This window comes from Prionailurus viverrinus, chromosome B3 (assembly GCF_022837055.1).
Source record: "Prionailurus viverrinus isolate Anna chromosome B3, UM_Priviv_1.0, whole genome shotgun sequence".
Lineage (NCBI taxonomy): Eukaryota > Metazoa > Chordata > Mammalia > Carnivora > Felidae > Prionailurus > Prionailurus viverrinus.
Genome location: NC_062566.1, coordinates 115651244 through 115674496, shown reverse-complemented (window position 1 = coordinate 115674496; position 23253 = coordinate 115651244). Strand labels below are relative to the sequence as shown.

Sequence of the window (23253 nt, the reverse complement as noted above, 5' to 3'; positions counted from 1 at the left end):
ACCCCAATGCAATTCCAGTCAAAATGCCAAAAAGACTCTTCGTAGAACTTGGAAGGATGCTTCTAGAATTCGTATGTTTTTTTAAAAGAGTAATAAAATAAATCATAAGTTAATTCCGTTGTGCCAATACCTCTCATGAAGAATCCATCCTGCCCCACTGGTTTGAAGTTGCTTCTTTATCCTAAGTCAGACCCCTCTAGATGCCTGAGTTGGGTTTCGGATTCTTCATTTCTCGCTTACACCTCTTGTCCAACACAAGTCATGGAGCAAGGAGGAGTTCCTTGTTGTTTCTCAAAGACTCAGGCTAAAAGAGGCCCTGTGCCTCCACAGACGTGTGCTTTCAAGATCACTATGGTAGGAGGGAAGGGGAAGGGTGAATTATACACTGGCTTTTGCAGCTTCCATCGTGAAGTAACATGTTCTGTCCTTTCGCACCTCAAAGCGAGTCCTGCGGCCCAGCATAACTTCCAAAGGGGCCGAGAAGTGTGATCCGACCACATGCCAGAAGGACAACCGGACCGTGGGAATGCTTCTAATGTGCCACCATTACATATGGTGTTTGCTGTAAGTTTCTCGTAGATAACCCTTTATCACGTTAAGAAATGCGTTCCTAAGTTTGTTTAGAGTTTAAGTAAAGAGTGTGTTCTTATCATGAATGAGAATTAAATTTTATCAAACGACTTTACGCCATTTGTTTGAGGTACAAATGTTATTTCTCTCCCTTAATTTGTTAAGGCATTTATATACACTGTTTCCCTGCCCAGAACATTCTTCTCCACTGCCTTCTCCAAACACTTTTTTCTGGTTAATTCTTTCTCATCCTTCAGAGCTCATTCATTTATTCAGCAAGTATTTATTGAGCAATACTGTGTACCAGATACAGTTCTAGCCACTTGGGATAAGTCGGTGAGCAAAGCAGATAATGGCCCTTGCCTGTGTGGATCGTATTGGGGGTAAGGAAAGAAAATAAACATAGAAGAATAAGTAAGTAAATGATATTGCAAGCTCACGGGGTTGAGTACAATGGAAAAGAAGCAGAGACAGGTAAGAGAGATGGGGTGTTAGGAGGGTGTAGTCAGAGTAGGTCTCTCAAGAAAGTGACCATCAGGGCAATGACTGGAAGCAAGTCCAGGGTTTACCAGCCAGATATCTAGAGGCAGACTATTCCAGGAAGAGGGCAGCTTCAAGGCGAAGTCTCTGGGATGGGAGCTGCCAGGGGTGTTCCAGAAGCAGTGAGGAAGCTTGAGTGGCTGGTATTGAGTGAGGCTGGAAGGAGACGAAGCTGGAGAAAAAATGGAGACGGGTGACCATGAGAGCCTTGGAGGTCATGGTAGAGACCTTGAGTTTTTCTCAGTATAAGGATGGGAGCCCTCGCAGACTTTTGAGCAGAAGAGGGACAGAATCTGACTTGTGCTTTGAAAGGATCCCCTGACACAGAGATGGTAAGAACTGCCTTCAGGGTGGCAAAGGTAGAAACAGGAAGACAGGAGGCACCTCCAGGAATAGATCAGGTATGAAATGAAGATGCCCCTACAGACAGTCGTACCAGTGGAGGTGGAGGTGAGAAGTGGAGGGGGTGAGAAGAGCTCAGAGGTTGGATATATTTTACGGGAAACACCAGTATGATATTCTAGTGGATTCTATGTAGAGTGTGAGAAAATAGGAGAAGCCAGGATGGCTCCAAAATTTTTGGCCTGAGCATTTGGAAGGATGGAGCTAGAAGACACTTTAGAGGCAGGTTTCAGGTTGGGGCGGATCAAGCGTTCAGGTTTTTTGTGTTGTTTTTTTTTTCCATGATAATTTTTTATTGAGATATAATTCACATATCATAAAATTCACCTCTTAAAATTTGGTTTTAACATTTATTTCTTTACGTACTTTTGAGAGAGAAAGAGAAAGAGAGCCTGCAGGAGCCAGTGCAAACGAGGGAGGGGCAGAGAGAGAGCAAGAGAGAGAATCCCCAGCAGACACCGTCAGTATAGAGCCCGATGCAGAGTTGGAACCCATGAACTGTGAGGTCATGACCTGAGCCGAACTCAAGAGTCAGACGCTTAACCGACTGGGCCACTCTCAAATTCTCTTCTCTAAAATGTGAATTTGGCAGGTTTTTGTATACTTACAAGTTGTGCAACCATCACATTATCTAATTCCAGAACACTTGTTGATCCTGAAAAGAATCCATATTCTTTAGCTACTTCCCAATCCCCGTTCCCTGAACCATCCCTTTGGATTTGCCTATTCCGGAAATTTATGCAAACGGAATCATATAATTTGTGGTCTTTTGGGCCTGCTTTCTTTTACTCAGTGTAATGTTTTCATGGTTCACCCACCTATCAGCACTTCATTATTTTTTATGGCTGAACAGTATTCCATTATATGGATATATCATGTTTTGTTTGTTTATTCATCAGTTGATGGATGTTTGGATTATTTCCACTTTTTGCCTATCATGAACGATGCCACGATAAACATTCATGTGTAAGTTTCCACGTGGTCATATGTGTTTAATTTTCTTGAGTATAGGTAGGTCTATGAGTAGATTGCTCAGTCATATGGTAATTCTTTTTCAAGAACTATCAAATTGCTTGCCATAGGAACTGCACTGCACTCTGACCAGCAATGTTATGATAGTTCCAACTTCCCTAGATCCTTGCCAACACTTGTTATCATCCATATTTTTTATTATAGCCATCCTTGTGGGTGTAAAATAGTTTCTCACTGTGGTTTTAATTTGTATACCCCTAATGGCTAATGATATTGAGGATCCTCTCAAGTGCTCACTGGCCGTTTGTATATCTTCTCTGAAGAAGGGTCTGCTCAAATCCTTTGTGCGTTTTAAATCGGATTATTTGTCTTTTTACTGTTGAATAGTAAGCGTTCTTTATATATTCTGGATGCTAGACCCTTATCAGATAAATGATTTGCAAATGGTGTCTCCAAAATGTGGGCTCTGTTTTAAGGCTTTAGTTCTGGACTTGTTCAATTTGAGATGTTTTATTAGACTATGAACTATGTAAGTCTGTTAGAAAAGTGAAGGCTAAGAGATACAGAAGAGATATACAGAATCATCAGCATGTGGAAGGATACTATTTAAAACCATGAGACTAAGTGCAATCCTCATCAAGAGAGTAAGGATAGAGGGAAGGAAGACATTAAGGACTGAACCCTGGGCTGCTATGACATCAGAAGCTGGAGATGAGGAGAAGAGCCATCAAAGGAGACTAGGAAGTGAGACAAGAGCAACCAAGAGAGTGTGGGTCCAGAAGCCTGGGGAAAAAGGGATGATCACGTGGGTTGGATGCTCCTGAGAGGTCAAGAAAGGCGAGGACCAAGACCATTTGGTTTAGCAACAAATAGGTCATTGGTAACTTGACCGAGAACAATTTCAGAGGAATGTTGAAGAAGAAAGTCCCATCGGACCAGGTTCAAGAAAGAGCAGAAGAACAGGACACAGTGAGCACGGACCTCTTTTTCAAGGAGCTTTGCTGCCAACCTGGGGGGGGGTAGAGAGAGGGAGCAGTGAGGCCAAGAGTGGTTTTAGTTTGTTGTGTTTTCTCACCTTGCTCTTAAAATGGGAGATTCAGCATTATGCTTGTATCCGATGGGAATGATTCAATGGGAGTCAAAAATTAACGATGCAGGAGAGAGAGGGGAGAATTGCTGCAGCCGTGTCCTTGAGTAGGTGGTGGGACAGGGTTGATCCCAGGTGGAAGGCTGGCCTTTGATAGGGCACAGACAGGTCATCTGTGGGAAGATGAGGTCGGGAGGCAGTATGTGGGTGCAGACCTGGCAGGTGGGCAGATAGCAAGCAAGAGAAGAGAACCCCGGTGTTTTCAAGGGAAGAACGAAGCGTGTCTCTGGCTGAGAGTGAGGATAGGGGAGGAGGTGTGGGGATTCAGGAAAGGGGAACTGTATGGTAAGGTATGTGGGGGAGAGCAAGTGCACTAAGTAAGGACAGTATGAGTCCAGGCAGCATTGGGGTGCAGGCGAGGTCTGTATGCCCACTTCAGATATAACTTCCTCCAGAAAGCCTTCTCACCCCCAGACCAGGCTATTCCTCTTGTTATAAGTCTCATAGGCCCTGTGGTGCTTCTTTCATACCGCTCTGATCACAACTGGAATGAAATATCAACTGTATTCTTTAGTTCTTTAACCTGTGTCCCTCCCTAGACTGTAAATCCCTTGAAGACGTGAGCAGAGACTATTCCAGCGCTGTATCTCAGCATCCCTTTCCTCCCGCATAGTAGTGGCTCAATACAAAAGTATTGAATAGTTGAATGAATGAAATCAAGAGAAAAGTCCCGGAAGTGGCATGCGCGTTTTCTAGCCCGCCTAGAGTTCTGAAGCAGGCCCTCCCACAACCCTGGGTGATTATGAACCCCCTCCCCCGCAGCACTCTCTTAAATCGCCTCCCTGCCCCCCACCTCCGTCCCCCATCTTCACTCCCTCTCCCAGCGCCCCTCTTCACCAGACACTGGGGCTTTAAGAGCCGGCAGAAACGGAGCCAGGTGCTGATTGGTGGTTTATTCTAACACGCTAGAGGATGAGCTCATCTGCAGCCAATGGCCAGGCTGCACCCGGCCAGACCCCTGCACCTGGCTGGAGGGCGCAAGGCGGCCGCGGGTGGTTCACGGTCGCCCGCCGGAGTGAAGGGGCGGTGGCGGCAGGGCTAGGTCTGGCCGCGCGGACCGAGCTCCTGGCTCGGGCAGGTACGGGGTTTGTCCGGCTCCTCCTCCATCCCCCGGTCCTCCAGGCGACGGTGTCCCCTCCTCTCACTGCCCCGGCCCGCTTTCCTCTGCCCGACCGCGCGGCGCGGCGCACCTTGCGCGCCGGGACTCGCAGGCTGGGCGCGCCGCTTCCCGTGTCCAGGCGCGGCCCCGCACCCCTGCCCCGCAGGACAGAGCCCGGCAGGGTGGCCCTTTGAGGCCGGGGCCCGACTCGAGCAGCCCAGCCCATCGGCCTCGGTACCCCCGAAGACAGGCCTCAGGGCTATATGTTCTCGGTGGCAGGGCGGAGCAAGGAGAGTGCGGCTTCCCTCCCTCCTTCTCTCCACCGCCCCCCCCCCCCACCCCCTGGGGCTGCGTCCTGGCCTTGGTTCAGGCCCCGCTGGCTTGAGGATGTGGGTTTCCCTCCCCGCCCCACTCCCCGTCCTGTTCTATCTGTTCCCTCACTCTACAGAGGCACAAGTGGCCTAGACTTGGAAGTGCAGGCCCTGCCCTTCCCAATGGGCCCTGAGAGAGCACAGGTGCCGCGGAGGCTGCAGTAGGGGGGCAGAGGCATCCCTGCTGGCTTCTCTCTGAGCCCTTTCCTTTCCTGAAGCCACTGCTCCTATCCCTTTGGCCACTCGTGTCACACACTGCTCAGGGAGGAGCTGCTGTCAGGTACTTGGAGGCCACGTGGCCTCCCTGGCCTACTCAGAGCCCGGAGGACTGGGCCACCCCCTTCCTAGGGCTGGGTTGATCCTATCCTCCTTCCTCTAACTCCATCCAGAATCTGCCCCTCAGTCATTTCATTGGCCCACAGGCTTTAAGGCCAGGCCTTGTGCCTAACTGTGTGTGTGTAGGTGGGGAGTTTTCACTTGCTGACCTTGGCACCAAAGGAAATAATTAAAGCGGGGGCCATTTATTCTGTTCAGAGAAGTGCCACCACCGAACCCTGAAGGATAAATGAGATTCCTGTAGGCGGAGTGTGAGCAGGAGAACAGGCAGGATGGAGGGAACAGTGTGAGGAACAGCCTCCGTGTGTGGCCCTCGTATGTTTACCGTGTAGTAGATGCTAGTTTGTCTGTGGAGACAACTCTGAGGGCAACTCTGGATCACAAATGCCCTCAGTTCTCTCAGTCCTCAAAAAATATCTGCTGATCTGAATTTGAATGGAAAGGAAGAGCCCTGAGCAGGTTATTATTCTATTATTATTACCGTTTACAAAAGGTCTGGCTCGGTAGAGGGATGTTACCCACATTAGCTCTGATCCCTCCAGCCCTTAATCTCCCAATTTTCAGTGGAGGAAATCAGGAGGCAGATGGGGTGTTGTTCCCTCCCTAAAGCATCTGTTTATTTCAGGTCACCGCTGCAGGACAATAGCCATGAGCCTGGTGGCCTGTGAGTGCCCTCCTGGCCCAGCCCTGGAGCCCGAGCCTTGCTCCCGCGCACGGTCCCAGGCCCGTGTGTACCTGGAGCAGATTCGCAGCCTGGTGGCTCCTGGGGCCCCGGACGTGACCAAACGTGACTACCTGGTAGATGCAGCCACGCAGATCCGGCTGGCCCTGGAGCGTGATGTCAGCGAGGACTATGAGGCCGCCTTCAACCACTACCAGAACGGCGTGGACGTCCTGCTGCGAGGCGTGCACGGTGAGGGCTGGGCTGGGCAGGGACGAGGGCCAGTGGGGAAGGGCCAGCTTAGGGCTTGTCCCGACCTCTGTCCATCTGTGCTGAGTGAACAGGGCTCTAGGCTGGCCCTGCTGGGAAGGACAGTATTTTTTTTTTTTTAATTTTTTTAATGTTTATTTATTTTTGAGAGAGAGACAGAGCATGAACAGGGGAGGGGCAGAGAGAGAGGGAGACACAGAACTGGAAGCAGGCTCCAGGCTCCGAGCCATCAGCCCAGAGCCCGACGCGGGGCTCGAACTCACAGACCGCGAGATCGTGACCTGAGCCGAAGTCGGACGCTTAACCGACTGAGCCACCCAGGCGCCCCAAGGGAAGGACAGTATTAACAGCTGGCATTTATTGAGCAGTTCCTATATACCAGACACTGGTCTAAGGGCTTTACCTGTATTAATTCATTTGAGCCTCACGGTAACAGAAATTACTATATATGTTGTTGTAGTTCCAAGTATATAGGAACTATTTTTTTTTATTAATTAAAAAATATTTTTTAAAGTTTTGGGGCATCTGGGTGGCTCAGTTGGCTAAGCGGCCGACTTCAGCTCAGGTTATGATCTCACGGTTCGTGGGTTTGAGCCCTGAGTCGGGCTCTGTGTTGACAGCTCAGAGCCTGGAGCCTGCTTCGGATTCTGAGTCTCCCTCTCTCTCTGCCCCTCCCCTGCTCGTGCTCTGTCTCTGTCTCAAAAATAAATAAACATTAAAAAAGAAAAACTTAAAATTTTTTTTAAGGTTTGTTTTGTTTTGTTTTTTGAGAATGTGAGTTGAGGAGGGGCAGAGAGAGAGAGAGAGAGAGGGAGAGAGAGAGAGAATCCCAAGCAGGTTCTGCACTGTCAGCACAGAGCCCAATGTGGGGCTCCAACTCAGGAACCATGAGATCATGACCTGAGCCAAAATCAAGGGTCGGATGCTTAACTGGCTAAGCCACCCAGGCACCCCTATAGGAACTATTTGTATTCCTATTTTCTTTTTTTTTAAATTTTTAAAAAATGTTTACTTATTTTTGAGACAGAGAGAGACAGAGCATGAACAGGGGAGGGTCAGAGAGAGAGGGAGACACAGAATCGGAAACAGGCTCCAGGCTCTGAGCCATCAGCCCAGAGCCTGACGCGGGGCTCGAAATCACAGACCGCGAGATCATGACCTGAGCCAAAGTCTGAAGCTCAACCGACTGAGCCACCCAGGCGCCCTCTTTCCTATTTTCCAGATGAGAAAACTGAGGCATCAGGCAGTGAAATAACTTGCCTAAGGTTCCATAGCTATCAAGTGGCAAGCTGAGGTTTGAAGAGTCTGGGCTCCAGAGGCTGGGTGCTTGACCCAGCGCCGGTCCCTGGAGTAGTGTCGGGCTCCTGCCCTCTGGGGGAGGAGGATACATATGACAATTAATAATTATGATCTCAGGTGGGAAGAGCAATGAGGAGGAAGTGAGGGGAAGGAAGAGAGAAATTGAGGCCAGGCTGGGCTAGCATAGGGTATTTTCTAGAAGTCAAAACTTTAATCTGAGCACTGAAGAACAGTAGGTATGTTGTCCAGCCGGTGGTGCTCCAGAGAGAGCAACCTGTTTGGGGCGAAGTGAGGCATTTTCAAGCCAGGGGGAGAGGCTGGCCCTGTGGCCAGGTTGAGATCCCTGAGGGTGGTCAGGCTGGGGGGTGGGAGTCGGGCCCTGCTCAGGCTTCCTACCCCGCCCCCTGCCAAAGAGACCCCCAGTTCCTGAGCTTCAGACTGCCCAGTGAATTAGTTTGTCCTCCAATCCCAGTCCCCACTCTGGCCTTTTCACACTGGGCACCAGACGTGACAGAGGGACGTTCTCTGGGAGCTTCTGTCTCCTTTCTCTGAAAACGGACGCGGAAATCCCCAGTCTGTTCTTTCTCGGGCTGTGACAGCAGCCAGCGAGGTGGTGGGTGCCAACTGTGAAGCGCAGTAGGCTGAGGGTGACCACGGTTCCCAGCCTCTCCCCCCATCTTCTGCTCCTCACCTGCCCATCTCCCACCCGGACGAGGGCTGGGGAACAGGCTGCGGCCGGCCTCCCAAGTAGGCACTCTGTCCTGTGGAAGGCAGGGGGTGGGCAGAGGGCGCCAGAACCCCAGCCCTCCAAGGCCGGGGTGGGTCCTGGTGACCCCATTGTCCCACAGTCGACCCCAACAAGGAGCGACGTGAGGCTGTAAAGCTGAAAATTACCAAGTATCTGCGGCGGGCCGAGGAGATCTTCAACTGCCACCTGCAGAGGACTCTGGGAGGAGGAGCAAGCCCTGGCACGGTGAGGGGGACTGCTCCCCAAAGGCCTGAGGGCCCTGGAGGGAGAGAGCTGAGCCACGCCCCCAGCCCCCTCGGGCCAGGGCCAGATGGCTGTCACCTCACATCCCGGGCTGCAGGGCAGGGCAGGGCAGGGCAGGTGGCTGTGCGAGCCAGGTTCTCCCCAGGCTTCCTCTGTCTCCCACACACTCCTAGCTCCCTTCAAACGCTTAGTGAATCATCTCCAGGCCAGTCTCACCCCCACACGGGGTAAACACACACACACACACACACACACACACACACACACACACACACACACACAGAAAGTCTCCCACATCTGTTTGAGCTTGAACTGAGCTCTGTTTGAGCTGCAGTGAGTACAGCTGACCCTTGAACGAAACAGGTTTGAACTGCGTGGGTCCACTTATATACTTGGATTTTCTTCGATAAATACACTGCAGTATTTATAATTACATTGTAAATGTATACATTAAATGTAAATACATGTAAATACATTAAACGTATACATTGTAAATGTATACATTAAATACATTGTAAATGTATTTTCCCTTCTGCGTCTTATTCGGCTGCTTTTCCCCAGCGCAGGTGCCTGGGCCGCATGCCTTGGTCCTCGAGGCATGTTCCCTGAGACCCACACGGTCCCAGGCTTTCTCCCCCTCCCTGGGGGCGCCTGCCTCCTATGGATGGGGCTTCCTTCCTACACAGGGTTTCTGAAGCCTGAGAACCCCCTGGGTCTTGGAGGAGGGCTGCCTGGGGGCCGAGTGTCGAGGATGGGGTGACCACCCTGGGCAGGTGTGGGCCTCTTCCAGTCGGGCCGGCTTCTCCGCTCCCTGTGAGGTGGGGGGGGGGGCTGCTTGTACCCTGGTTCTGCCCCTTGTGCCTGCCGCTGTCCTGGCAGCTGGAGGAGGGCCTGGTGAGAAGGCAGTGCCTGAGGGGGGCTGGGCCCTGAGGCTGTGTGGTCTGTCTCTCTCCTCCGCAGGGTTTCAGCAGCCTGAGGCTCCGGCCCATCCGCACACTGAGCTCTGCCCTAGAGCAGCTGAGGGGCTGCAGGGTGGTCGGGGTCATCGAGAAGGTGAGTGAGCGGACAGCCACAGTGGGGTGCTGCGGGTGGGGAGAAGGCGGTGTATGCAGATGGGGGTGGTGGGTGGGGAGAGAGAGCAGCTACCCCCACTCTTCCGGAGAGGCCCGAAAGGGGTCAGAGGGTCCGAGGGGAGGAGAGCAGCTGTGTCCAGTGGTTCCCCACCCTTCTCCCACCCCAGCACACATCAGTCAGGTCCTGGAGAGAAAATTGGGAACAGAAGAGGCAGACAGTCCCTTTTCCACAGCCCTTGGCTCAGACTGAAAGCCACACCCTCAGAGATTCAAGACAGAAGCCCCAGGACAAGCAGCCGGCAGGGAGCTCTCCCAGCATGCACTCCCCTTCCTCCTCACTCTGCGCCCCAGGCCGAGGCCAGGGTCTCCCCACCAGGGGTAGCTGAGGGGTTCCTGTGGTGGATGCACTCCAATCCAGAAGCCTGCCCTGCAGAGGGTCCCAGCTCCCAGAGGGGCCTCGGCAGCTCTGCCCTTTCCCTCCTGGAACCCCCCCCCCACCCTTGTGCGGACCCCATCTGAGGCCCTTTGCCTTAATTGGGGGGCAGGTAGGAAGGTAGGAGCTGACATCCCAGCCTGTACGCGGGACAGTCATTAGAGTGGGGGACTCGGAAGGACAGACAGTGGGGTCACATGAGATCTGAACCAATATTCAACTGCCCTCTGCCCGAGACCCAGGCAACACCTGAGTAGTTGCTAAAGGGCTTAGTTCTCAACACCACCGTTCATCAGAATCACCTGAGAAGCTTCCTGAAAAGAGATGCCTGGGCCCCACCCCGAGCCTATTGAGTCAGAATCTCCAGGGTTGAGCCCAGGAATCTGGAGTTGAAATACTCCTCCGGGGATTTGGGGATTTTGCCGGGCCTGGGAGCCCACAAAGGACATCTGCTCAGTGCACGGCATGGCCACAGCGAACCCCTTCCCCTCTCGTTGGTTTCGTCATGTGTAAGTGGGGTAAGATTCCAGCCCTCAAGGGGGCATGTGGGAACTAAAATGAAATAATTTTTGGGAAAGGCCTGGCACACACTAAAATTTTTGATACGTGTTTGATGGCTGTAAATGCTAGTGACAAGAGCGAGGGGGATGGGGCGTGCAGGCTTCCCGTCCCCCAGCCGTCCCCCAGCTGCTCCTCCCAGGTCCCTGGAACAGGCCCCAGTCTGTCAGCCAAGGCCCGGCCAGCTTCCATATGCCTTCCCTCCAACAGCGCTAGTCTGTGTGGCCCCAGCCAAGCACAGCCGCTCCCACAGAGGGGCTGGGAGGTGACTGCCACCACCTTTTCCCCCTGTGGGATCCTACTGAACTACAGGTGTTGTGGACAGAGGGGTTCCAGGTCAAACAAGTTTGGGTTACAGTGAGTTAAAGTTACATGACTTTGTTTTGTTTTGTTTTGTTTTTTTTGTGTTTAATTTTAGGAGTTTGCAGAGCTTTTAGGATGCTAATGTATATACCATGAGTTTCCAAGAAGGAGGTCTATGATAGAATTTCCCGAATTTGTTTAACCCCCGGACACGCATATGCAAAGCATTTTCAGAATCCAGTGTTCTGAGGCCCGTGTCTGGGTGGATGGAAAGCACAAATTAAGGCCAAGCCCAACCATTCTGCCTTGAGGCTGAGTTTCTTTCCTTTTTTTTACCCTTTCTTGGGCACCTGGCTTACGTACTCCACCTCCCTCCTGAGATCCTGCTTCCTTTCCCGGTTTCATTTCCAAGTCAGGAACACCATCTTCCCCAAATTAGGAGAGATGTTAGGGCCACTGGGCCCAGGTCCCTGCAGCCGGGCCCGGATGTGCTATCAATGCGTTCCATTCTGCAACGCTGCCCAGGCACATCCGGGCGGGAGGGCAGTGCGGGCCAGCAGTCCACAGAGCCAGGGGGTGGCAAAGGGCTTGCTCACGAAGCCTGGAGGGCCAGTTGTTAGGTTAACCGGGCTGGGGGTCCCTAGGGACCCCTGGGGGCTAAAGAGGTACTGGCAGGGGTAGAGGGTTTGCTGGGAACGTCTAGGCAGGTGGGTCAGGGACTAGATAGGCCTCTGACGAGAATACCTGGGGGTTTGCTCTCAGGGAGCACGGGGGGCCTGAGAGACCTCACCACACAATTGCTGAGCCTCCTCTAGGAGCCAGGGATGGGGAAGAAAAAGAAGGCCATCCAAGTCACTTCTTGTTTTTTCGGCTCAAACACAGGGGTGTTTTTTAGAGTTATCATTAGTTACCAACATTTAAAAATTGGCAGGTTTCGTATAGAAGTCCAGATTTCCTGCTTCTCCTGCAAAATTGGAAGATTTGGAAACGCTGGCTCACAATCTCGCGTGGCAGCCAGGAGTGGTGGGGGAGTCTGCCTGTGTTTGTTTGTTTGTTTGTTTGTTTGTTTGTTTTGTTTTGAGAGAGAGGAAGGACCCGTGAATGAGTGGGAGAGGGGGGAGAGGGAGAGAGAATCTTAAGCAGGCTCCACGCCACCCTTCATGGAGCCCCATCTCATGACCGTGAGATCATGACCTGATCCGAAATCAAGAGTCAGACGCTTAAGCGGCTGAGCCACCCAGGCGCCCCAGGGGCTGCCTCTTTGGGACACCAGTCCCCTGGTTTGCTCCTGTCCCTGCTCTGTCCTCTTGGTTCACAGGCCAGCCCCTGTGGGCCTTGGAGTTTGAGAATCTGCTTGAAACTTTTGGACTTGTTTGCCCCATGAGAGATTCTTCCTGGGATTTTGATACTTTGGGCATTTTCAAAGAAAGGGTTAATGTGTTTCACCAGAGCTTTAATTGTTCCAGGTCCCAAGAACTCCGTGGGTATCCTGGAAAAAAAAAAAAATTCTCGGGGCGCCTGGGTGGCGCAGTCGGTTAAGCATCCGACTTCAGCCAGGTCACGATCTCGCGGTCCGTGAGTTCGAGCCCCGCGTCGGGCTCTGGGCTGATGGCTCAGAGCCTGGAGCCTGTTTCCGATTCTGTGTCTCCCTCTCTCTCTGCCCCTCCCCCGTTCATGCTCTGTCTCTCTCTGTCCCAAAAATAAATAAACGTTGAAAAAAAATTAAAAAAAAAAAATTCTCTTTATAGAAAGGTGAAAAGGGCATCCAGAACTGCCCTCCACCTTCCAAATAGCAATAGTCGCCTGACATTAATTAGTACGGCACGTTCTTATTTGCAAAACTGTTGCATTAAACCCCTTCAGTCACCCTGGGGGGAAAAAGCACTATACTGGACAGCCTCATACAGTAGTCCTTAGCCACGTAACACTATTTAAGTTAAAATTAAATATTCTCCTTCTTATTCATACCAACCACACCTCAAGGGCTTGATAGCCTTACATATGTTCACTGGTTTCTGTATTGGGCAGTGCAGATATATATTTCCTTCACGTTCCATTGGACGGTGCTGCCTTTTAATAATTGTCTTACAGGGGCACCTGGGTGGCTCAGTAGGTTAAGCGTCCGACTTCGACTCAGGCCATGACCTCACAGCTCGTGAGTTCGAGTCCCACGTTGGGCCCCCTGCTATCAGCACAGAGTCCACTTCGGATCCTCTGTCTCCTCTCTCTGCCCCTCCCCAGCTCATTCTGTTTCTCTCTCAAAATAAATAAATAAACTTAAAATAGTTGTCTTGCAATTACGAGAATGAAACAGAGGCTTGTAGAAGTCGAGCGACTAGTGCTCTGGTCCCCCTATAGCCCTGAGCACAAGAGGAAGGGGGTGTTTTTGTTTGCTGGCTTTAATGGGAAAATGCCCCTGCTACTTTTGAGCTATTTTATTTCATTTTATTATTTTTTTAAGTTGTTAATGGTTTTATTTATTTTTGAGACAGAGACAGAGCATGAGCAGGGGAGGGGCAGAGAGAGGGGGAGACACAGAATCCGAAGCAGGCTCCAGGCTTTGAACCGTCAGCACAGAGCCCGACGTGGGGCTCGAACTCATGAGCCGTGAGATCATGACCTGAGCCAAAGTCGGATGCTTAATCGACTGAGCCACCCAGGCGCCCCTGAGCTATTTTAAACTAAGGCAGTATACGTATATATTCCTCATCATCCTGCCTAGCTCCGAGATAATTGCTATTAATATTTTGGACTAATTCTTTCTAGATCGGTAGGTGTGTGTGTGTGTGCGCGTGTGTAACACATACCTACATATATACGAGGGGCAGAGGGTAAGAGAGAGTGAAGCCCAAGTAGGCTCCGTGCTTGGCACAGAGCCTGATGCAGGGCTCAATCCCACGGCCCTGGGATCATGATCTGAGCCAAAGTCAAGAGTTGGACTCTCAACCTACTGAGCCCCCTAGGCGCCCCTGATCAAGTTTTCTATCTGGCTTCCCCAGCCTTCACTGCTGCCTATTTTGGACTCTGTGTGAGAGGACCTTAGCCAGGACAAGGTGGTAGGGAATCCCACTTGGCAAGGGACGGTGGGGAATTATCCAGGGTGTCAGTACTTGTGGGAAACTCGATTCTCTAAATGACCCCAGAGTTTTCTTGCTTGCTTTTTCAAACACTGCACCAGTTTGGTTAAGGAGCTTGGGCCAGGCTGGGTTCCACCTCTGGCTGTTGGAGGAGAGACCTCTGGTGGTCAGAAAGCGTGTGTCACTGCTGCCTCAGGAAGGGCACTGATGATAGGGGAGCTGAGGCCCAGAGGGGAGGGCAGGTGCCATGGTCATCTGGCTATGCCCCATTGCAGTTAAGTCTCTGGGGCTCTGGGATCAGCCCTGCCTGCATTCAAATCCTGGCTCTACTACTGTTTAGCGGTGGGACTATAGGTAACAAAACCTCTCTGAACCTCAACTTGTTCATCAATAAACTGGGTCACTAATAACGCTGACCTGGTAGGACTGTGGGAATAAAATTAAATAACCTATAGAAAGCCCTTAGCACAGAAGAAGTGCTCTATAGCCAGTGTGGGGTTTCCCTACAACCTTATCAGTGACAATTACTACAGATTATTGAGGGCACGTTATGTGGCAGGTGCGGGCTGCCGTTATGCTTGAGTCGTCCCGCTGACAAAAGGAGGTACTTCTGAGGTTCAGCGAGGCAGGGTGATGTGGCAAATGTACTAACTGGCATTCTCCTGGCTTTATATTCACAGAGGGCCTTTCTATTTACGGCTTCGACCCACCAGGGATGAGGGAAGGCGGGCATTTGTAATTCCCGTTTGGTAGATGAGAAAATCAGTGTAGTTGCCCAGGATCTAAACCCACCTGGTCCTAGGCTGCGGCCTTTGTGACTGCCCAGTGGCCTGGCCTTCCTCGGGGTGGGGCTGGGGGACGCCCACCTGCCACCAGGGGGAGTGGCTGCCGGGTGCAGACAGCAAGGAGTCACAGCATCTGGGTGCTGGTCTTACTTCCCTGTGCCTGTCATCTGGCTGTGTCTTCTGCCTTCCTGCCCCTACATGCTCCTGCTGTCTCCTCCGGCTGGGGCCCACTCCTGCCCATCACAGAAATGAGTCAAGGGCCCAGCTCCAAACAAGACCCTGACCCAACAATTGGCATAGTACTGCCTAGACCAAAAGCAACAGAAGGAGAGGGCTGCTCTCCAAAGATAGCCTCCAGGGAAGGCTAATCTTGAAGTTTCAAGGCTATTTTTTTTTTATGTGGGGAGTAGATTTTTAACAGTTTTTTTAATGTCTATTTATTTTTGAGAGAGAAAGCACGTGTGCCTGTACGCGGGGGAGGGGCTGAGAGAGAGGGGGACGGAAGATCCTCAGCAGGCTCAGCGCTGACAGCAGAGAGCCAGACGTGGGGCTCGAACTCCCGAACCGCGAGATCATTATGCTGGCCGCTTAACCGACTGAGCCACCCAGGCGCCCCGAGAAAGACTGTTTTTAAAAAGGGGACTGGGGGGGCGCCTGGGTGGCGCAGTCGGTTAAGCGTCCGACTTCAGCCAGGTCGCGATCTCGCGGTCCGTGAGTTCGAGCCCCGCGTCGGGCTCTGGGCTGATGGCTCAGAGCCTGGAGCCTGTTTCCGATTCTGTGTCTCCCTCTCTCTCTCTGCCCCTCCCCCGTTCATGCTCTGTCTCTCTCTGTCCCAAAAATAAAATAAAACGTTGAAAAAAAAAATTAAAAAAATAAAAGGACTGGGGGCAGGTGGGAGAAGGGACCCAAAGGAGCATGCCAAATCTGCGTGCCCTTCCCCCCCCCCCCCCCCCAGGTCCGGCTTGGCTCATGGGTGACCTTGGGCTATGTTCTCGACCTCAGCTGTTTCACCTGTAAAATAAGAGATCAGAAGAGGTGACTGGCTCTGAGGTCCTGCCCCGCTGTGACACCCTCAAGCCCTGCAGGACGGATCACTCCCTGTGCACGTGGGGGGTGCTTACCGTCCCCCTGCGCTGCGTAGGACTCTGGGCACACAGAGCCGGGCAGCGTGTGCTCCCTGCCCTCACGTTGCGCACAGCCCAGTGGGGAGACAGGAAATTAGACCCTGTTGATAGAGCTCCCTGAGGGTGCGCCCGGAGAGCTCTGGAGAGGAGATCCGGGGTCCCGGCCTGACCCGAGGGCTGGCCCCTGGAGGAGGTGGCAGGTGCGTTGATGCCACAGGAAACAAAGGTGGAAAAGCAGGACAGGACTGATGTCAGCTTGGGGGTGGGGGCGTGGCCAGGAGCACACCCCACCACAAAAACCTGCCTTCCCTGTCTGCCCTAGAGTGAGTCAGCCTTGGTGGAGGCACCTGGGGGGCTGGGGCTCGGGCCACGGAGCCCCAGGAACTACCATGTGCCTTGACCGGTGCCTCCTGGACTTTGGCAGGTGCAGCTGGTCCAGGACCCAGTGACTGGAGGGACCTTCGTGGTAAAGGCAGGTGCTCCTTTGGCCCCTGCTGTTCGGTATTCCCCTTGGGACTTCCTCACCTACCCTCTGGGGAGCCGCCTACCCAGAACCTGTATCTGAGGACCAGGCTCCCTCCAAATCTACAAGCTGCTTGTTCTGTCCCTGAGCACAGCCCCCGCCTCCCAGACAAACACACATACTGCCCCATCCTTGTTCCGGAGGGTGGAGGGCCTGGATTCCATGGTGGAGAGAGAGAGGGGTGAGGGCCGGGTCAGGAACTGGGGGGAGGCAGCTGCTACTCAGGGTGGCTCCTATCCCTTACGTGTTTGCCCCTGAAGCCAGGCTAGGATGTCCCCTAGCTGAGCACCCTCTGGTCTGTCCCTCGCCGACCTGCCTGCTCTCTCCCCAGAGCCTGTCCAGGTGTCCCGTGGCGAACCGGGAGCGGCTGACCATCATCCCGCACGGTGTGCCCTACATGACCAAGCTGCTTCGGTACTTTGTGAGCGAGGATTCCATCTTCCTGTACCTGGAGCATGTGCAAGGTGAGGGGGCCTGAGGGGTCCCCGTCAGCTCCCCGGGCCTTCGGCCTCTTTATCCCCTTAAAACGCCAAGCACGAGGAGGGGGCGCCAAGCACCAGACGTGTGGCACAGACCACGGGTCCCAGCCTTCCCCGGGGGGAGGATGGCAGGATCAGGTTGTGGTGGGTCTGTGCGCGGTGCCAGGGGGACAGGGGATGGCTTGAGGAGGTCACATCCTGGGCGGGGAGAGGGCACTTATGCAGATGTCCCCTTTTGTCACCATTTCCTCCAGTCTTGGCCTCTTTTCATTTTTCTAGTCTGCGCCCATTCCTTTGGAGTGGCCACGTGGGAGGGTGGTCACTGAAGCTATAAGGACAGCAGTTGGTTCACAGAGCAGATATTTTGGGGTCACCTATTGCCGTGATGATTTTTTTTTAATAAGGGACCCATCCTTGGGTCATGGCATATAGTACAGCAGAGGGCATTCTGGGCAGAGGTGAGCGTGTGGAAGGCAGAGGGTTCATGCTGGATGCGGGGGGGAGGCAGGAGTTGGGGACCTGGTGTCCACGCTCTTCTTCTCCCCTGTCCCCATGCTCGCTGCTCCTCTGCACGGCCCAGGAGGCACACTCTGGTCCCACTTGCTCTCCAAGGAGCACCCCCAACAGTCTGGGCTCAAGTCTGGCTCCGGCCCAGAGAGGATGAAGGCTTCGCTCAACTCGCCCCTCAGCCTCCAGACCCCAGCACTGCTCCCCCTGGGGCCCGCCCGCCTGCAGGACAGAATCCTGCTGGAGCCTCCGCGGACTTCTCAGAGCCTCCCCCAAGCCAGGGGGGCCCCAGCCATCGATCCCCAGAGAGAGGCTGCAGGTAGCCCTTCAGCCAGGACCCAAACTTTCTGCCCCCCGGACCTTCTGAGGGCCCCAAGTGGCCGCCTGCACCTCCAAGCCAGACGGGGACCCAGCCGGAGCTCGGACGCGAGGCCCTCATGGGGGCTCCCTTGGGTTCATCAGGGAGCTGTCCGTGTGCTGGGGGCCTGCAGCCGAGGCAAAAGTCCGAGCCACCCCTTAGCAGACGGGGCCCACCCCGGGTTCAGCAGGGGCGCCTGGCACGTGAACGAAGAGCAGGTGAGGCAGTGGGCCGCGGAGACACTGGTGGCGCTGGAGGCGCTGCACGAGCAAGGGGTGCTGTGCCGAGATCTCAATCCCCGGAACCTGCTTCTGGACCAGACAGGTAGGTGCCCGGCCTGGGGAGGAGGGCCTCTCAGAGGGGGCCCCCGGAGCCTCCAGGCAGAGAAGGGGAGTTCCCCAAAGTCGAGGGGACCTCAGAGGTTATCTGCTTCCTCTGCCTCCCCCTGGCCTTTTCACACAGGATTCTGACCCGGTCTGGTTGGCCGATGTTGAGCCTGGGAAACGAGCCCTCGCCCAACCCAGACTCCGGGGCAGCAGCTCCCAGGTTGTCTCTGGGCCTTCTGGGGCCAGGCCCTAGGGAGTCTCCGCCCAGGGCAGCCCCTGGCTCCTGCTTTGTGACTGGTGGGGGAAGCCCTGGAGTCCCCTCCCCCATGCCAACTGCTCAATGATGACTAACCACAATTTTTGTCCACCGTTATTCCTACGTGCACTGGACGAGAAGGTCACATCCGGCTCACGTATTTTGGCCAGTGGTCGGAGGTAGAGCCCCACTGCTGCAGGGAGGCTTTGGACAATCTCTACAGTGCGCCAGGCAAGAAGGGAGAGAGGGGCCGGGGGCCCTAGATCTCGGGTGCCTGTGCGGGTTCAGCCGGGGCGGCTGAGGATGAGAGGGAAGGGGCCGTGTCCGGGTAGGACGAGCCGAGCGGGGACTGGCCCTTCAGGGTGAGGCTGGGACACGTGTGTTCTTGTCCCCACAGAGGTGGGTGGGATTTCTGAGCCGACGGAAGCCTGTGACTGGTGGAGCTTTGGGTCTCTGCTGTATGAACTGCTGACTGGAACTGTGAGTAGCTACGCAGGGTGGGGAACCCTGGTGGGTGTCACTGAGCGCAGGACGGGCTGGGCTTGGTCCAACGGGCCCTTGCTGGGGTGGAGGCCACCTGGTTCTCTAAGACCTGGCCCTTGGGTCGATGTCCTGCCCCCACAGGCCACGAGAGACCTAGGAAGTCCCTCCCACCCAGGTCACAGACACACTGAGCACCCCTGCCACGCTAGTGGCTAGAAATAGTGAGACTGTCAACTTAGGTACACGAGGGTTGAGTTGGGATGGCCAGGGAAGGTTTCTGGAGAACGCCTGGGTGTAGGTCTGGAGGGAGGATAGGATTGGGCACAACTCTTCTTTCCTGGAGGGCTGCTGAATCATCCCCCGAGCTTCTCTGTTCCCCGCGGCCCATTCCCCCCATTTGCACCCTTCTGAGCTGTAACCCCCAGATCTTGGCTGAAGGACAGGAGAGCGGGCCCGCTCCGTCCAGGCCAGCAGCTGTCCTGTCCAGCCTGGGTCAGCCAGAGGCTCCAAGATCCCCCCACCCCCCTGCAGGCGTCTTTGCTCAGGATGGCAGCCTCTGCCCTCCCCGATGAGCTCAGCATCACACTGGGGCTGGTTAGGGCAGGCAGCAAGGGAGCAGCCAGACCATGGTTTGAGCAGGGAATGACAGGAGCGAATGGAGTGTGGCCTGAGGTCCATCCTGGTGCCCTCTTTTGTCCCACAGCCAGGGCCTCTGACTGTCCTGGCTGCAGGTATCCCCAGAGTGGGGTGGTCTCTGCCTCCCGATGCTTCTCTCGCCCAGGGCCCCTGGCCTTCCTCCTGGTTGCTTCTTGCAGCAATTTCTGACCCCTGAAAGACCGCTCCGCTCTCCAGAGCTGCACCGTTCTGGAACGCAGAGAGGTCCTGCCTCGGCCCTGACGCCAGCTTACCGTGGCCGGCTCTGGAGATCTTTCTTCTGCAAGGAGACCGGTTCCAGTGCCGCTCCTGATAGAGTGCCTACCCTGAAGGCAACCCAGGATTGAGAACTTCTGGCAAGCTTGGTGCCAGAAGGAGCTGGGTTCAAACCCTGAATCCAGCAGAAGTCCCTTCACCTCCCTGAGCCTGCTCCTTGTCTTTACAATGAGGATTCTAGTACTTACTTTGAAGGTTGCTGTAGAAATCGTGCAGAAGGGATGTCCGGCATCTTCCGCAGCCTGGCACTGGGTAGCTCTAAAGCAGAAGGCGACCACTACCATCCCCATCCCCGTGGGACATGACCCAGGGGAAAGTAAAATCCTGGCTGCCACCGGGATGTATAGACGTTCCTGGGGTCGTCTCCTCAGAGCGCCCCTCCCTGTGTCTTCCCAGGCACTGTCACAGAGCCACCCCTCAGGAATCCAGCCCCATACCCAGCTCCAGCTGCCTGAGTGGCTCAGTCGCCCAGCGGCCTCCTTGCTGACTGAGGTGAGCCACAGCCAGCCTAGAGGAGGTAGCTTCCTGGCCCCAGGGTGGGTGCTGGGAGGGCAGAGTCCTGGCATGACCGGTGGGTGTCTGATGTGGGTGCAGGAGGGTGAATGGGGACAACAAATTGGCGTATGCCGGTGGCCAGACACCGCTAGTGTCCCCAGGGTACCACTGGGGGTTCCGTGGGCCGGGCAGCTGGGAGTGGTGACCGACCACCTCACCCCGGCTGAGGTCAACCCATGCCTCAGCGACAAGGGTCTGTCAAACCCGCTGGGCTTTCTCCGCAGTTGCTGCAGTTTGATCCTGCGCGGCGCCTGGGCGCTGGAGGAGGCGGCGTCGACAGGCTCAAGGCCCACCCCTTCTTCAGTACTACCCAGTGGAGCAAACTGGTGGGGTAAGAGGGGCAGAGCGGGCCACGGAAGCTGCTGGACTGGTCTGGATCGCCTCCCTTTGCCTGTCACCTGGAGCTGGCCCACGTAATCAGCGGCCCCCGGGCAAAGAAGACAGGGCAGCTGCTTTTCCTGCACAAGCCCCTCTTGGGCACCAGAAGTGACCATCGCCACTGCCCAGGTGGGCCTGGGCGTCCCCCCGGCCAGCCCCGGAGACCCTTTCTGGTCGTTACTGAAGGGGAAGGACAGGGAGCTCTCACCCCACCAGGCAGATCGGACCCCTCCACCCATCCACCGTCCAGCCTTCGGCAGACACCTGTACCTTGACTGCAGACCTGCAAAGGGTGTCTCCTGCCGCGTTAGCTCGGAGCCCCCGATCCGCTGCCGAACTGACCGCAAGGTCTTGGGACTATCTGTCCTGTGCCCCGCTTGGGACGCCTCTGGAGACTCGGGATACTGGCTCGGTGGACCCAAGCCAGGGCTGCCCTGCCTGGTCATCTTAGGCGTGCAACTAGTGGGCCTCTTCCCCCCTCCCAGGCTATTCCTGCAGGGCGTGGGGAGGCTGGGGAAGCAGGGAGAAGCCTGTAGTGGGCATGGAGTGAGGTGGGGGACAGAATGATCTGTGATTCCCGACTTTGGAGAACAGAAGGAAGGTGGGAGAGGAAAATAAGGATAAGCGTAATAAAAGGGAGGAATGCACAGCTCTGCCACTGAAGGGTAATTCTGAAAGCAGAACAGAGCTCCCTACCCTCGCAAGCCCGCCCGTGTGCAAAAGGGAGCGGACTCCGTGGGTCTGAGCGGGGGTCACAGTGCAGCTGCCAGGCCGAAGCCACTACCACACATTGTACCCGTCAGGATTCCCTTCTTGGGCACTTGTCCTGTTTCCCAGTTTGCATTTGCATTGAGGGTCCGCTGAAGTCACCGCTCCCTGTGACTTCATCCCCTTTTGAGGTGAGAAACGACAAAACACACGGATTGTCTGCGCTTTTAGCCAGGGGCACAATGTTTCTGGTCCCTGAAGAGCTGGCGTGAGTAGTTACCCCAAAGACTATCGCCTCCCCAGGTTTGGGGGCCCTCTTCCTCTTCTCCGGGTTCTTCCTGTTACTGGGGTGTGGCACCCAAGACGGAAATTTCCACTAGACCTCTGCCCCCAACTCCTTCCTTCCAGTGTGTCTGACACCACCAGGTGGCGCCCTGACACTTCTCCAGTCTGGCTGTAAAGGTCCAACCTTCACTCTAGAGGTGGGGATGCCAGGGAGGGCAGCCTGTGCTTTCCCTGGGCCTTGCCCATACCTCCCCCTGCAATAAAGCCTGCTGGTACCCATGGTGTCCTCGCCTCCTGAACGCAACGAGAGCAGCCCTGCCATAAGGAGAGATTGGAAGGCCCCCCGGAGAAAACTCCGTAGTCAAGAGTGAGCCTGGAGTCTACTAGAAGGTAGGAAGCAGGGCTGGTGGTGAAGGGCATGCCAGCCTGTGCCCTGCAGAGCAGCTCTGAGCCGAGAGGAAGTGCTAGCACATAGGGGACACTGGAACCTGGGAAATAAAGCAGGAAGAGAAGTCTTAGAAGAGGGTCCGGGAAGGGGGGGTGGGAACACTGGTCTAATCCTGTGACCCGAGACGGACGGTGGCTCCCATTTCAAAGACGTTAATGATGTGAACAGGCTCCCCCAGGCCCTAAGTCTGTTCCTTTTGCTACACTACGTTAGGCTAGACTGCTTCCAACCACTGCTGCATGGAAGCGTGAGTTGCTTTTAGAACTTCTGGGCCTCATCCGTGCAACAAACACTTGCACACCTGATGCTCTGCTGGGCCTGGAGTTTTGAGTACTGTCGTCCCAGCCCTTATGGGACTTCAAGTCTACCTCGTTTTGACAGGATGGGGCTGCTAATACCTCCTTTGTAGGTTTATTAGAGAAAGCTTCCAGCACCATGCTTGGGATAGATTCATCCCCAAATTCTTCCTTTTGTTGAACCCATTCTCTCCCCACCTGTACCTCTAGTTCTACCCCTGGAGCACTTGGTTCCTAGGAGGGACCCTCACGTAGAGACCGCATCACTGTGAGACCAGCAGGTGGGGACTGTGTGTAGAAAGAGCTGGGCGGGCTGCGTTTAAGCTTAGCCACCATATGCCCCTCACCTGTAGCCTAGGTTGTCCGCTTACCCTCCCAGTGATCTACCTTCATTTCTTACTGACCTCAACACCTTTGTATACATGTGGCAATCAAGTCCAAAATGCAAAATTATAAAGTTCTACCCCCCCCCCCCAAACCTCCTCAGTCCCTTCCAGAAATGCTGCAAGCCCCCACAAAAATGCAAATGTCTGTTGGCGTTTGCAGTAGTTTCACAAAGGTGGGAACCAACTTCTCTTCAGGAGTGTGCCCTGTCAGGCTGGAGGGGCTCACTGGGAGGAGGCCAGGCACTTTCCTGGCTGGCAGACTGCTAGGGTTCCCTCTGCTGTTAGTACTGTGCTAACTTAAGTCTGGGAGGTCACAGGATAACC

The 23253-nt window shown here is 54.5% G+C and overlaps 1 protein-coding gene across 1 annotated transcript; it reads left to right on the top strand.

Annotated features, from left to right (window-relative positions):
* Positions 1–4581: 4581 nt before the first annotated feature.
* RPS6KL1 (ribosomal protein S6 kinase like 1) lies at positions 4582–22103 on the top strand. The gene is made up of 11 exons (XM_047863194.1): positions 4582–4709; positions 6063–6350; positions 8516–8640; positions 9619–9711; positions 16436–16483; positions 16866–16998; positions 17594–18202; positions 18602–18691; positions 18858–18940; positions 20270–20365; positions 20653–22103. Exons 2-11 carry the CDS (start codon positions 6086–6088, stop codon positions 20761–20763), a joined length of 1653 nt encoding a protein of 550 aa, XP_047719150.1. The 5' UTR covers positions 4582–4709; positions 6063–6085; the 3' UTR covers positions 20764–22103.
* The last annotated feature ends 1150 nt before the right edge of the window (positions 22104–23253 follow it).

What these genes read in the sequence shown, in the direction of transcription:
- RPS6KL1 (XM_047863194.1), top strand. Translation starts at nt 6,086, where the DNA reads ATGAGCCTGGTGGCCTGTGAGTGCCCTCCTGGCCCAGCCCTGGAGCCC. An exon ending in GAGGAGCAAGCCCTGGCACG is followed by an intron (nt 8,641 to 9,618) that starts GTGAGGGGGACT and finishes TCTCCTCCGCAG; the next exon opens with GGTTTCAGCAGCCTGAGGCT. An exon ending in GAGGGACCTTCGTGGTAAAG is followed by an intron (nt 16,484 to 16,865) that starts GCAGGTGCTCCT and finishes CTCTCTCCCCAG; the next exon opens with AGCCTGTCCAGGTGTCCCGT.